Genomic DNA, 16,064 nt, shown 5'->3' with positions numbered 1-16,064 from the left:
CCTCCAGCATTCATTACTCTCCCCTTCTATCATTTTAGCCAATCTGCTAGGTGTGAGGTGATACCTCAGAGTAGTTTTGATTTGCAATTCTCTAATTATTAGAGATTTAGAACACTTTCTCATGTGCTTATTTATATTTTTGATTTCTTTACCTGAAAATTGCCTATTCATGTCTCTTGCCCATTTTTCAATTGGGGAATGGCTTGATTTTTTATACAATTGCTTTAACTCCTTGTATATTTGAGTAATTAGATCCCTGTCAGAGTTTTTTGTTATAAAGATTTTTTCCCAATTTGTTGTTTCCCTTCTGATCTTGGCTACATTGTTTTGGCTTGTACAAAACCTTTTTAGTTTTATATAATCAAAATCATTTATTTTACATTTTGTAATTTTCTCTAACTCTTGCTTGGTTTTAAAATCTTTCCTTTCTCAGAGATCTGACAAGTATATTATTCTGTGTTCACTTAACTTGTTTATAGTTTCCCTCTTTATATTCAAGTCATTTGCCATTCTGAATTTATCTTGGTGTAGGGTGTGAGATGTTGATCTAAACCTAATCTCTCCCATATTGTTTTGCAAATTTCCCAGCAGTTTTTGTCAAATAATGGATTCACATGCCAAAAATTGGGCTCTTTGAGTTTATCATACACTGTATTGCTGACATCACTTACTCCAAGTCTATTCCACTGATCCTCCCTTCTGTCTCTTAGCCAGTGCCATACTGTTTTGATGACTGCTGCTTTATAGTATAGTTTAATATCTGGTACTGCTAGGCCCCCTTCCTTAACATTTTTTTTCATTATTTCCCTTGATATTCTTGATCTTTTGTTATTCCAAATGAACTTTGTTATAGTTTTTCCTAATTCAGTGAAAAAGTTTTTTGGTAGTTTGATAGGTATGGCATTAAATAGGTAAATTAATTTCGGTAGGATGGTCATTTTTATTATGTTAGCTGGTCCTACCCATGAGCAATCAATGTTTTTCCAATTATTTAGATCTAGTTTTAATTGTTTGGAAAGTGTTTTGTAGTTGTTTTCATATAATTCCTGTGTTTGTTTTGGTAGATAGATTCCTAAGTATTTTATATTATCTAGGGTGATTTTAAATGGTGTTTCTCTTTCTACCTCTTGCTGCTCTAATGTGTTGGAAATATATAGAAATGCTGATGATTTATGTGCATTTATTCTGTATCCTGCAACTTTGCTAAAGTTGTTGATTATTTCTACAAGCTTCTTAGTTAATTCTCTAGGATTTTTTAAGTAGACCATCATATCATCTGCAAAGAGTGATAAATTAGTCTCCTCATTGCATATTTTGATACCTTCAATTTCTTTTTCTTCTCTAATTACTACTACTAGTGTTTCTAGTACAATGTTGAATAATAGAAGTGATAGTGGGTATCCTTGTTTCACTCCTGATCTTATTGGGAAGGCTTCTAATTTATCCCCCTTGCATATGATGCTTGTTGATGGTTTTAGGTATATACTGTTTATTATTTTTAGGAAAGGTCCTTTTATTCCTATACTTTCCAGTGTTTTCAATAGGAATGAGCACTTTATTTTGTCAAAGGCTTTTTCAGCATCTATTGAGAGAATCATGTGATTTTTGTTTGTTAGATTGTTGGTATGGTCAATTATGTGGATGGTTTTCCTAATGTTAAACCATCCTTGCATTCCTGGTATAAATCCCACCTGATCATGGTGGATGATCTTCTTAATTACTTGCTGGAGTCTCTTTGCTAATATTCTATTTAGGATTTTTGCATCTATGTTCATTAGGGAGATTGGTCTATAGTTTTCTTTCTCTGTTTTTGATCTCCCTGGCTTTGGAATCAATACCATATTTGTGTCATTAAAGGAATTTGGTAGAATTCCTTCTTTGCTTATTATATCAAATAATTTGTGTAGTATTGGGATTAGTTGCTCTTTGAATGTCTGATAGAATTCACTTGTGAATCCATCAGACCCTGGCGATTTTTTCTTAGGGAGTTCTTTGATGGCTTGTTCAATTTCTTTTTCTGACATGGGATTATTTCTATTTCTTCTGCTGTTAATCTAGGCAATTTATATTTTTGTAAATCTTCATCCATATCTCCTAGATTGCTATATTTATTGCCATATAATTGGGCAAAATAATTTTTAATGATTGCCTTAAGTTCCCCTTCATTGGAGGTGAGGTCTCCCTTTTCATCTTTGATACTGTCAATTTGGTTTTCTTCTTTCCTTTTTTTTATTAGATTGACCAGTACTTTGTTTATTTTATCTGTTTTTTTTCAAAATACCAGCTTCTAGTCTTATTTATTAATTCAAAAGTTCATTTACTTTCAATTTTATTAATTCCTCCCTTGATTTTTAGTATTTCTAATTTAGTTTTTATCTGGGGATTTTTAATTTGCTCGCTTTCTAATTTTTTAAGTTGCATGCCCAATTCATTAATCTCTGCCATCCCTAATTCGTTAATATATGCACTCAAGGATATAAATTTCCCCCTGAGTACTGCCTTGGCTACATCCCACAGAGTTTGGTAGGATGTCTCATCATTGTCATTCTCTTCAATGAAATTGTTGATTGTTTGTATAATTTCTTCTTTGACTAGTTGGTTTTGGAGAATCATATTATTTAATTTCCAATTACTTTTTGATTTGTCTGTCCAGGTGCCCTTACTAATTATTATTTTTATTGCATTATGATCTGAAAAGGTTACATTTATTATTTCTGCTCTTTTGCATTTGTTTGCAATGATTCTATGCCCTATTACATGGTCCATCTTTGTGAATGTGCCATGTGCAGCTGAAAAGAAGGTGTATTCCTTTTTGTCCCTATTTATTTTTCTCCACATATCTATTAAATCTAATTTTTATAGCACTTCTTTCACTTCTCCTACCTCTTTCTTATTTATTTTTTGGTTTGATTTATTTAGATCTGAAAGAGGAATATTTAGATCTCCCACTATTATGGTTTTACTATCTATTTCCTTCTTGAGCTCTACCAGTTTCTCCTATACAAATTTGGATGCTATGCCATTTGGTGCATACATATTGAGCACTGTTTTTTCCTCATTGTCTATACTGCCTTTTATCAGGATTTAATTACCTTCCCTGTCTATTTTAATCATACCTATTTTTACTTTGGCTTTGTCAGAAATCATGATCACCACTCCTGCCCTTTTTTTCTCATTTGATGCCCAAAAGATTTTGCTCAAGCCCTTTACCTTAAACTTGTGTATGTCTACCCACCTCATATGTGTTTCTTGTAGACAACATATGGTAGGATTTTGGTTTCTAATCCACTCTGCTATTTGCTTCAGTTTTATGGGTGAGTTCATCCCATTCACATTCAGAGTTATAATTATCAGTTGTGTATTCACTGACATTTTGATATCCTCTCCTAGTTCTACCTCTTCTTCTTACACTATTTCCTTTTAAACCAGTGGTTTGTTTTAAGCCAGTAACCCTTGTCCCCTCCCTTGATTTACTACCCTTTCTACCCCCTCCCTTATTATTCCCTTCTTTTTATTTTTGATGCCTAATGAATTCCCTCCCCCTTCTTCTTCCCTCCCTTTTTTGACCTCTGCACTCCCCTGCTCCCCTTGGTTTATCCCTTCTGACTTTCTCAGTAGGGTTAGATAGAGTTTTATATCCCAATGGATAATAAAGCTACTCTTCCCTCTCTGGGTTGATTACACTGAGAGTAAGGTTTGATTATTACCTCTTAATGCTCTCTTCCTCTCCTTCTTATGATAGTATTTATCTCCTTCCCTTCCCATGCCCTCTTTGTGTGTAATAGAATATCCTATTTTTCTAATTCTTATTCCTTCAAGCTTCTCTTGGTATCCTCTCCTATTCACCCCCCTCTTTCCCACCCACCCATACCATCTTAGACCATTTCGTATTCCATCCTCTCCCAATGAATAATTCTTCTAATTACTATAATAGTGAATACTATAATGGTGAATAGAGTTCACTACAGAGAATTATACATAACATTTCTCCACATAGGAATACAAATGATTAGATCTTATTGAAACCCTTAAAGAGGCAAATTTTAAAAATATGAGTTTTTTTTCTTTCCCTTCTGTTTCTTATTTACCTTTTCATGATTCTCTTGAATTTTTGTGGTTGGATATCTAACTTTCCATTTCGTCCTGGTCTTTTCTGTGCAAATACTTCCAGGCACAGAATTTCAAGGTAAAGCTTATATTAAGAAGTAAAAAGGAAAACTAGAGAGGTTAATGAAGGTTTTTGGATAAGGAAAGGTGACCCTTAGGTTGAAGCTGCCTGCCCCCCCCCCCCACAGGAGGGGATGAAGGCACTTAACTAAAACTGGCTCTCTTGCTATTAATGAATACTTTTACTCTCTAATCACTAAATATTTGTTGTATTGAAGTTGATAAAGATCAACCCTATTAAACAGGCTAACCCTTGTGTAGAAACCACAAAGGCTTTGCCACAAAGGCCACTCAGGTGAACCCCAAGTCAAAAGCAGTAAGCAGTCTGTCTGCTCACCTCAATCCCCACAAAGCAACTGCCAACTCCTCTCAACTTCCCCCTCACCCAAAGTTCTCCAGGGGGGTCCCCTGGAATTCTGGGTGAGGCTGTCCCTGTATCTTTTCAGGGATTCCATGCGTCCATCTCTACATAACAGTAATCTATGGATCCTTTCAATGTCTATATTGTCCTCTTGTTGTAGAACTTCAGGGCAATTTTGCTGAATAATTTCTTTTAGTATAGAGTCCAAATTTCTATTAATTTCTGCTTTTTCAGAAAGACCAATGATTCTCAGATTGTCTCTTCTAGACCTGTTTTCTTCATCTGTCAATTTCTCATTGAGATATTTCATGTTTCCTTCTATTTTATCAGTCTTTTGACTTTGTTTTATTTGTTCTTGCTGTCTTGATAGATCATTGGCTTCTACTTGCTCAATTCTAGCCTTTAGGGACTGGTTTTCTGCTATAAGCTTTTGATTTTCCTTTTCAATTTGGTCTGTCCAGTTTTCCAGCTGTTTGATTTTGATCTCCAATTTGCTTATCAATTCTTTTGATTTGGGGGCATCTTTTTCGAATTGTCCAATTCTAGCCTTTAGAGACTCATTTTCGGCTACAATCTTTTGGTTTTCCTTTTCAATCTGGTCATTTCTGGTCTTTGATTTACTTGCCTCACTTGCCAATTGTGAAATTCTGCCTTTTAAACTGTTATTTTCTTGCCAGATCTCTTCCATCTTTCTCATCATCTCAGATTTGAACTCTTCAAGACCTTGTGACCTTTTTTCATTGTTTTGAAGGTTTGGATATGGTTACTTGTTTGTTCTCCTCTGCTGTTTGCTCTGTTGTCTGGATTTCTTCTGTGTAAGAGTTGTCGAGTGTTAAAGGTTTCTTCTTCATCTTTCTCTTCTGGTATTCTTGATTCTGGTTTGCCATTGTGAGTTGCATGCTGTCTCAGCTTTATGCTCGGGCCCAGGATCTATCAGCTCTCTTTAGGCTCCTGAAGTCTGAGGTCTAATTGTTCTCTGGGTCAAGCCTCCTGGTGGTTTCCTTGCTTGTTCTTCTGCCTGAAGCTCCTTTAACAGTCTCAGGGTGCTGCTTCCAGTCAAGCACCTCTCTGCACTGGATCCCAACTCAAGGTCCACTCCTGCACTCAGAATCAGCCCCTTCTTCTGCCACTTAGCCCAGTGCCTGTGTCCGCACCTTCACCTGCGCTCAAGATCTGTGTTCAATGTCCTTGAGTTCTTTAGCCTCTTGGGGGTCTTAAGTCTTGGTGCTCTCAGGAACAAGCCCTGGTGAGCTGCCAGTGACTTAATGGGTGCCCCAAACTTGCTCTTACTCTTTTGCTCTGGTTTTGGCACTGTAGGTGGTGTGGGGTGGGGGAGGGGGTTGCTCAGCTCGCGTTTTAGTGAGAGCTGTTTCACCCCTTTATAGCATGGACATGCCCTGATTCCATGTACCTTCAATGCTGCGCCCTGTTGTGGGGTCCCTTCATTCATCTGGATTTATTTTTATGTCTTCTTGAGGAGTCCTATATGTGTGGCTTAGGAGAGGTCAAGCAGCTGCTTTGTACTCTGCTGCCATCTTAACCCAGAAAATAAATAATGGTGTTCTTAAAGACCATTTAATTACCTTCTCTGAACAATGCGTGAGCTTGGTTATTTGTTCACTTCTTTATAGAGTAATGTTCATTTTTCCCCATGGTGACTCACTGTCTACATAAAATATGTTCATACCTCACACCCATGCACACACTCCTACTGGATTCCTAAATAGTAGACATCATGCCCTTTAGCTTAGCCCTCAATAAAGCTATTGGGACATATAGGAAGGCAATATAGGGCTATGGAAATGGCACTAGCTTGGGAACAAAGAACTTGGGTTCCTGGATGCTTAATACTAATGTGACTTTGGATAAATTGCTTAATCTCTTTCTAGATCTCATTTTCTTCATCTGTAAAATAAAGACTATATATTTCAGGAGGATCCATGGACTTGGTTGGGAAAAAACATCATATATTAATTTTCATTAACATCTAGCTTAAATTTATCACTTTCTTTAATATGAACATAGATAAAATTTTTTATATAGGCCACAGACATTATTTTGAGAAAATGTTGTTAGGCTTCATTAGACTAACAAAAGAGTCCAGGATAGGAAAATCGGTAAAAATTTCATGCTCTATATCTATAGACTTAATTTTTGTAATTCAGTCATTTAATCTTGTTTAACTCTGTGACCCCCAGCCCTTCTATTTGCCACTATCTTTAGAATTTTGTTCAAGTTCATGTTCATTGTTTTTGTGACATTTATCCATTTCATTCTTTGCTGTTCCTTTTACTTTCTGCCTTAAATCTTTTCCAACATGGTCTTAACACCCTGATATTTGATAGGTATCAATTTAAATAATTTCTGAAGAGTTAGTGGAAGTTCAGTAGGTGTCAGAACTATAGAAAGAGACCTGTGGTGACAATTCTTCATCTATGAAGTCATCAAAGCACTAATGGTATAAGAAGGTATTTTCTTAGGGCATATAAGGGAAATTTCATACAATATTCTTTGCCAAGATTCCTCTTATCATCCAAAAGACAATCTTTTGCTTGGTGCTGTAAGTTCAGCAACTTTGACAGATTCACTCAGGGGAGTCCCTGAGATAAAGACAATCAAAAATAATCCTTCACAACAATATCAATGACAGAGTTTTGACTTTAATATGCCTTATGCAAATGTTAATGAATCTTTATTGGCATTCACAAAAACAAAACAAAACAAAACAAAAACTGACAGCAAGAAGAATCCCAAACTCTGAATGAAGTTCAATACAATATGAAAAAAAAGTGCAGAACACTAAGACTGCCATGATTGTACAGAACAAGCATCATAGATCCTTTATGTATGTATTTTCTTCTTGTTAGTGATGTTAATTAAATGCTCAAAATAAAAAGCTGGTGGCTGGAAGGGAAATGAGGAAGAAAAGGGGAGAGAAATATTTAGATGCTTACAATGACAAGCATTTAATAACCACTTTTCATCTTCAAGTCCATATCACATGCTAGGTTTTCTGATTCTGCCCCCACCTGCTTTTTAGCATTAAACAGTACCTAAATCACATTGGAATTTCCCTTAGCCACTCAAAAGGAAAACCCTCCAAGTGACAAATGAAGATGCTTTCTGTTATATCACTGTGGTAAAGGGAGATGGGGATTAGGCTTGGCAAATTACATTCATCTTGGTTTTTCTCTTTTATCTTGACCAAAAAGAAAGATAGTTCTTGTGTGGTGGGGTACCAGAACTTGCATATCATGTGCAAAGTGGAATCATTGGACCCAAGTATCTACTATAACAATTCACTTGGAATCTACCCTTTTTATACAGAATAGAAAGCTGGGACAACTTCTTGGTGTTTCAGATATGGGATAATCCAATCAGTTTCCATTAGTTGAGAAGTGTGTCCAATTAAACCCCTGAAAAACAAGTTAGGGATTAATTTCCCAAGTAAATCTTAGAGCAAGTTAAAGAAAAATCTGCAATTAGATACTTAGGATATGATCGATCTCTCTCTCTCTCTCTCTCTCTCTCTCTCTCTCTCTCTCTCTCTCTCTCTCTCTCTCTCGATAAATGGAGCCATTTAAAATCAGATAAATATCCTAACTGATATGGTTAACAAAAATTTTTGAACCCCTTTTTTTTTGTAGTAACAAAATACCAGAATTGAAGAGGGTGCTCCTCAATTAGGGAACAATGGAACAAAGTATAATATACAAATTAATGGGATATTGTAGAATACTACTATGCTATAAGAAAGGAACAGTTCTGAAGAAAACTTGGAAAGGCTTATATGAACTGATGCTGAGTGAAGTTAGCAGAATCAGGAAAACAATATATGTCACAACAACAATATAAAAACAAATCTTAAAGGAATTAAAAACTCTGATCAGTGTAATGATCAATCCTGATTAGAGAATTCTGATTATGAAGACAGATAAGTGTTGGGTTAAATATGTAGAATGAGGCCTATATTTTTGGACAAGGCTAATATAGGAATCTTTTGTGTTTGGTTATGTATATCTGTTATAATGGTTTAGTTTTTATTTTTTCCCAGTGGAGAGGGGAGAGGGGAAGAATTGCTAAATTCTTCCTAATTGAAAATTAATAGATGTTTGCATATTGAAAAAATTTTAATAATAATTATAATGATAAAAGCTATGAGTACCTGGGATGCTGGAAAAGCATAAGGGATAGCAGATTTTTATCAATTAAACTCAATGACAACTTCATCTGAATCTGCCTTTCAAAAATTTCCCTTAGGAACTGAAGAACCTCAAATATGGCAGGAACATAAATTCAGGTCATACTAGTAGCCGTCAAGTGTCTTTAAGGTCTGGGTATCTGAAATGCATATTTGGCTACTCAAAGTTAGTAAACCTTGAACCTAACCTCCTGAAAAAAAGTCTTAGAACCCTTATCTTTCCCCTTTCTTTTACATTTTCTATTCTTCTCAGAAGTCATAGGATTTTGAGTAGCAAGGGAGCTTAGAAATGATTTATTCCAACCCTATCCTTTTACACTCTAGAGAATGAATTAATCATTCTCAGATTATCCAGAGTCAATGACTTGTCCAGGGAGACACAGGGAGTGAATAGCATCCTGGGATCTGAAATCCTATGTTCTTTCCAGGATGCCACCCTAGTAGATAGAACCGCAGTGTCTGTCTAATCTCCTTTCTCCTCTCCTCTTCCCTTTGGAATATATCCCTTCTTACTCTGTTCTTAACCCTCATTCCCTCCTTTTCCCTTTCTTCTTCCTCTTTCAGGGCTCTAAATACCCACATAGGAGCATATAACCCAAAGAGTGAAGCCAAAGGACTTCTGTTCCTTTTCCCTCGGTAGAGGGGTTGTTTTCAGAAACAAGCACAGTTCTAGGAACAAGCTACTACTAGGGACACACACACTAAATTAGCAACTATTCCTTGAAAAAAATATACATCCTATTAAACCCACTAAGGGGAAGTGAGTTATAATAACAACAATAATAATGGCTCTTATTAGATCGAGTTCTTTGAAAGTAGGAACTGTCTTTTGCCTTCCTATGTATATTCATCACTTAGCACAGTGCTTGGCACATAGTAGGCATTTAATAAATGGTGATTGGCCAAGCATTAGCTAGCATTTATGCAAAACTTCAAGATTTGCAAAGCACTTTACAAATATCTCATTGTATCCTCACAACCACATTATCCTTTTAAGAGAGGAGGATACTGAGGCAGGAAGAGATGAAATGACTTGCACAAAGTCACACAGCAAGTAGATGAGGCAGGTTGGAACTCAGGTCTCCCTGACTCCAGGTTCAGTGCTCTGTCCTCTGTGTCAACCGGCTGCCTCCTTAAGTTCTGGACTATAAATTTCAAAACAGTAATAAAGTCAAATAAAAATTATAAGTAGACATTATATACACTTCAAAAAAAAGCTTAGGGAGTGGTCATCAGTGCCATTATAAATCGAATGTGTTTATCAAATAATTCATTCATTGTAATTCTTCCTTTCAAAGTCATTAACCTTGACTGGAAAAGAGAAGTCTTGACCATCTTTTGCACAGCATAAGCTTAGACAGCTTCGCCTTCACCAACATCATATCAGATATCTGTGGAACACTTGGCTGAGTCTGAAAATGAAGACAGTGTGGATAGTGACTAGAGTTCTGGGAGATGAGTTAAAAAGATGTGGGTTCAAATCCCTCATGAGGTGTCTACTAGCTATGTGATCCTGGGCAAGTCATTGAACTTCTGGATGTCTCAGGTGCCATCCTAAAATTTATCAACTAAGTCACAGAAGGTTTACCTGGTCTGTGATTTGTGTTGGTGAAAGGATTTACCATGCCAAATTCCCCATCATGCCAATGTTTTAGATCCTTGAGGATTCCTTCTGAACTATTGCAAAATCCCTCATGTTATGCAGCTAGAATCTAAGTACTCTCAAGAATACCCAGAGCATGCCACCCAAGAAAATAAATGGGCAGTAGAACTATTCCCTTTGGTCACTGAGTACTTGAAATCTGAATATGTAAAAAGAGAATGAATTATTTAACTTAAGCTTGGGCTGACAACAAGGAGAATCACGTCACTCTGATTTATACAAGCAACAGAATAAAAATAATAATACTAATTAGGTAAAATTTGTGTAACACTATCCATATCCATATATATATATATATATATATATATATATATATATATATATTCTCTCATTTATTCCTCACAACAACCTTGTGGAGATCGGAGCTATTATTATATCCATTGTAAAGATGAGGAAACTGAGACTGACAGAGGTTAAGTGATTTGTTCAGGGTCATAAAACCAGAGTCTGAGACAAGATTTGAATACCATTTTACAGTTGGGGAAACAGAGGAAGACAGGAGTTAAAGTCACATGCCCAGAAGCACATAGCTGGTAATGTCTGAGGCAAGTGTCTTTTAGGGAATTTTTGAAGAACCTTCTATCTAAATGTCTTCTCCTAATTCTTCTATGTCCAAACTAAATTTTTTTTTCTCAGAAATGTTTCTGGTTAATACAGTCAGACTGCTCTATTAGCGATTTGGAGCAGGCTTAACAAACAGCTCACCCCTTGTACACATTGAAGGGCTGAGTCAATATCTGAGTAAGCCATCCAAACACTTGGACAGTTTTCCCCTGCAAGCATTAGAACAACAGAAATAATCCACCATAAACAAGAGGAAAATGAATGAACTATTTTTTCCTGTCTTGTTTAAAGGTACAGAATAATTCAGAAATAATCCCTATATAGATAGAAAATTAAAGATGTGATGGTTTCTTTGGATTTTGTTTCTGTTAATGATCAGCATTTGTTTGGGCACAAGACTCATGTCCAATATTTCCTGACAGAGCAGAAGTTAGAAGTTTTCCTTGTTGAAAATGAAATGCACCCCTCGAGGGCCAGAATCAGAGTTGGCGATGCTTTGCTTGTTGAGAGTATCAGCCAGGGCTTCAGGTCCACAGAGGAACACACCGATCCTGGTACTAGGGAGGGAAAGAAAAACATTCAAAATTAAGGAGACATTACTGGTTTCTGCAGGAAGGTTTAGGTTCTACCTGAGTCACATCCCATAATGCCAGGTCCTTCAGCAGTTTTCCCACTGGCAAAACACTGTGGCTACTTCCCCAGATACCCAAAGAGCCAAAGTTGCATATTTTCCCACAAACTAGGGATATGAATGTTAGATTTTCCTTTAGGCTAACTCAACTCTATTTATGGGGGCAGTCTCATAATTTTAGAGGAACATAACTGCCTTGGAATAATGGTAAAAAGGTAGAAATTAGATTAAAATATCTCTTACTAAGGAAATAGATATTGCTTTATGAATCTGAAGGACTGCTTGATTTTGTAGTTTATATCCCTTTCCATTCAAGCTTTACTATTTAGAAAAGGGGACTTTAAGAGCCTTTGGAGGTTGGAGCACCCTCTAAAGCCCAATGGTATCCTGGGATCTCTTGGATCAGCTGTATTTTAGCAAGATGGGGCTTCCCTTTGTGTTTTCATAGTCTGGGACTCAAATTAAATGTATAGAAATATGGCCCTGCTGCCCCATCATTGTGTACTTCTTCTACATTGATGATGTTGATTAACCCCCACTCTTTCTCACTGACCATGACCAAGAATGTACATTTAGTAGGTGATTATTCATATATGAAGTACATTTCATATATGTCATATGAAGAGTCATAAAGAAGAGACATAGACTGTGCCCTTGACTCTACCCAATGGACTTCCCCAATAACAGCTGGTTACTAAGGAGTCTTAATTCAAAGAAGGTGAATCTTGAGATTTTAGCAAAGGGTTTTATGTCCAGCCTATCCTCATGCCCCAACCAGATGCACTGAGTTCTTCCTTATTTTCCAGTGCATAGAATACTGCACTTAAGTCTTTGTTGTCAAAGGGGGAACTTCTCCCTCCATCCTTTATGTGATCTATGGAAGCTACAGTGTCTAAGTCTGGATCTGTCATATAACACAGGTAATACTGAATTACAAAGAACTAACAGAAGAATCTCCCTCTATTCTACAATTCAAGGCTGACTTGAGGCTTTCCAGTGTGGAGCTTCTGTCTTACTTTGGATGCTGACTGGCAATAGTTTTGAATTCATTTTCCCAGTTGGGTCTTCCATACAAGGTCTTTTGTTTCAGGCCTGTTATCACGTCCTTCTCTTCATCATGGTGCACAGTGAAATGAGTAGCCTACAAGAAAAAAAAAAAGGAACACTATAAGAGTTTGCAAAAATTTATGCTGGTAATTACACTTCTCTCACTCTCCCCCCTCCCCATTTTTAATGAACTTGTAAAGTCTTAGAATTCTTTGTAATTTTGTGAGCTTATATGGAATTAGAGAATAACTCATTCTTAAACATTTTTTAAAAATAGCATAAAGTCTATTTTTTTGTCCTCATTGTGCTATCATGTATTATTTCCTTGACCCCATTTATGAGAGTACCTCTATTAATATGACAGAAATATTCCCAAAAAGTGTGTGTAGTTTTATTTTTAGAAATTAAATCACATTTTAATTAAATTAGGACTAAAGACTTTATTTTTAAAAGAATTTTGAGGTAATTCTTCGTTAAAAACAAAAAACTTCATTTTCAATTCAACTAAATACATTTGCTTATTTGGAAAGTTTAGATTTTCATTCTTTAAGCAGAATGCCCTTGTGCATTATGGAAAGTTTTTATGGCTTCATTTTCATCTCTGAAATTTTTTTTTAATTCTAGAAGTGATAATTTTGAATTGCCTTCTTAAAAAAAATAGCAGTACTCACAGTATGTATGTACTCACAGCATATATGAACATGTATGTACATATATAAATATCTCACATTAAACTTTGCAAAGTTATTTACATATATTATTTAATTTGATTTCCCTGGGAGGAAGATCCTATTATTATTCTTATATGCAAAGCTGTAAAATGAAGTTGAGAGAAATTAAGTAATGAGCCCAGTGTCTGAGGCAAAATTAGAAGTCAGGTTTTCCTGACCAAATTAGCTTAAAAAGTCACAGGACTCCTAGAGTGGGAGAGAGGGGGAAAACTCAAGAAATACATTATTCAATTCATCACCCATAATGAAATAGTTTAGGAGAAATAAATGAACTTTTACTTATCATGGTCCACAGTAAATAAGTCAATCTGAAGTCACATGATATACCACTATGTAACACTGGACTAGGAGACGGGAAGCCCAGGATTTGAGTCCCAGTGCTGGATAACCTCTTGTGTGATATTAGTAAAGTTGTTTAACCTTTCTCAGATAGAATTTCCTTATATTGTAAAATGAAAGAATTGAATGATAGAAGGGATTCTTAACCTGGGCACCCCAGAGTCCCAAGGGGTTCACTCATTTATCTCCAAAAGTCTGTGATTTTGAGTAAGAAATAAAATAGACCTTTATTTTCACTAACTGAATTTTAATTTCCTTCAGTTTATCATTTCCTCCATATATACACTATTTTTCAAATGTAGGGAACAACCATTATTCTGAGAAGCAGTCCATAGGCTTTTCCAAACTATTAAAGGGATCCATGATACAAAAAGAAGTTTAAGAACCCCTAGGCTAAAGGTCCTCTAAGCTCCCCTTTGGTGCTAATATTCTGTCATTCAATGACTCCACAAATGAATGGATCTATTGGTTAAAACACTGAGCTATAGAGCTTATGTCCAACTGATAATAGTAAATATTTACTAAATACCTCTTGGTGCTAGGCTCTAGAGAAGATACCAATTGCAGACCACATTCCTGCCCTCAAAAAACTTAATGGCTTATTAGTAAAATTAAAAATTCCCAATGAAGAGGGTGAAAATATAAAATATGGTGGTGTGAGACCTGAGAGAGAAGATGGTGGTAGTGGTACAGTGGATAGAACTTTGGACTTGGAGTCAGGAAGTTGTGAGTTTGAATCATGCTTCAAATACTTTAGCTATGTGGTCCTCAAAAAATCATTTAAAACTCTGTGCATCAATTTCTCCATCTATAAAAGAAGGATAATAATAGTCCCTACTTCCCAGGATTGTTGTGAGGATTAAATAATATAATAATTATTAAAGTTATTATTATCTTATTAACTAAAACTGCACTAAGACTTATGTTCCACCATATATATATATATATATATACATATATATGCTCAAAGTGCTTTGTAAATAAATAATAAACATGTTGTTAATAATTGATCATTTAATTATTTGATTAATTTTTGATATCATATATAAATAATAAATAGAAAGTTATAAATGCTAGCTACTATTATTGTTATTGTCATTATTATTAAGGTGGTTAGTAAATAGTGCTTGCTTTGCTCCAAAGACTGTAAATTTCACAGGGAATTCCAACCTGCTCATGGTGTCGTCTGGTCCATTGGGAGGAAGTGGTGAGAGAAAATGAATGGATGGGTCAATCCCTCGTGATACCTCTTTCAGAAGGACCTCCAGATAGATATTACAGGATAGAAGGGTAATAAGGACACTTTTATTGAGAGACAAGAGGACCAGTTTGGTTTTGTTGTTACCTGAGTTTCATCCCAACCAGTAAGGTAAATGTTGTAGCTGAGAAAATCGGCATTGTTCTTCTCTTGCATTTGGGTCTCTAGTAACTGTAGGAGGTCAGCAAACCATTCAAAGGCATGTGTATCTCGACATAACCAGTAAAAATAGATCTAAGAAAGGAAAATAAGACAGGTAAGCATAATGGTTCTGCCATTTGGCACCCCAAGAACCCTGTGTCCCAGGATATCTGGAACTATCAACTACAGAAACATGTACTTTAGAACTCTAAGGGACTGTAGAGAAGTTAGACCAAATAATTAAGGTCTGACAGGCCATTGGTGAAGGGTCCAGCACCAAGCACCACGGGGAAGTCCAGGCAGGCTAACAGTAAGCTTTGGAAGTGGGAGGTCAGTGAATATGGGAATGACAGATCTCTTGATAAATAACAGGTGTCAAGAGAAGATTGGCTAGAGGTCCAGGCAGGATAGCAGCTGATTCCAGAAAGGTCAGGTGGATGATGGTAGAGACGTAGCTACAGAGCCTGGGATGAGATTCAAAGAGAGCAGGTCAATCCTTAAAAGAATTTGGATATAGATCAGGGAGCCATGCAGAGCTTTAGGCTTGGGGAGTTGGAAGGAATATAAGATGGGGTCAAGACCAAGAACAATGCTGACTTTGTGGTGAGACATTCTGCTACATCTCTAATGATTCTGGATTTTTGTTTCCCAAGTTCAGACTGGATCAGAACAAGGGTGGAGTTTTAAATGACCATAGTGGTAGGGATTGAATGGAAATATGGGCAGGGATTTGGATTACTTATTATATACTTAAGTTCCAGATACTCCCAGGATAAAATTAAATCATGCTAACAAAATAGCTATACCTTGAAAATTTTATGTCTAGAGACCAAACACAATTAGAATACATGAAAAAGAAACTAGGCTATGAGCAAATCAACACCACCAAAACTGGCATTTGCTCCTGGTGCTTCTCACCATCAGACTATTACTGAAATCCATCCAAATGAATTTTTCTTCC

At 36.1% G+C, this 16,064-nt stretch overlaps 1 protein-coding gene across 1 annotated transcript in view; it reads right to left on the bottom strand.

Moving 5' to 3' along the window:
- Positions 1–11,386: 11,386 nt before the first annotated feature.
- Positions 11,387–16,064, bottom strand: part of LOC123241617 (cytochrome b-245 heavy chain) — a 48,934-nt gene continuing 44,256 nt past the window's right edge. The window contains exons 8-10 of the mRNA XM_044669217.1: positions 15,050–15,196; positions 12,604–12,728; positions 11,387–11,513 (exon numbers count right to left, since the gene is read on the bottom strand). Coding sequence (XP_044525152.1) covers positions 11,387–11,513; positions 12,604–12,728; positions 15,050–15,196 — 399 coding nt within the window. The remainder of the gene's footprint in view (positions 11,514–12,603; positions 12,729–15,049; positions 15,197–16,064) is intronic.

This window comes from Gracilinanus agilis, chromosome 3 (assembly GCF_016433145.1).
Source record: "Gracilinanus agilis isolate LMUSP501 chromosome 3, AgileGrace, whole genome shotgun sequence".
In the NCBI taxonomy this organism is placed as follows: domain Eukaryota; kingdom Metazoa; phylum Chordata; class Mammalia; order Didelphimorphia; family Didelphidae; genus Gracilinanus; species Gracilinanus agilis.
Note: the sequence above shows the minus strand (reverse complement) of the source record. Positions and strands in the feature narration are given on the sequence as shown.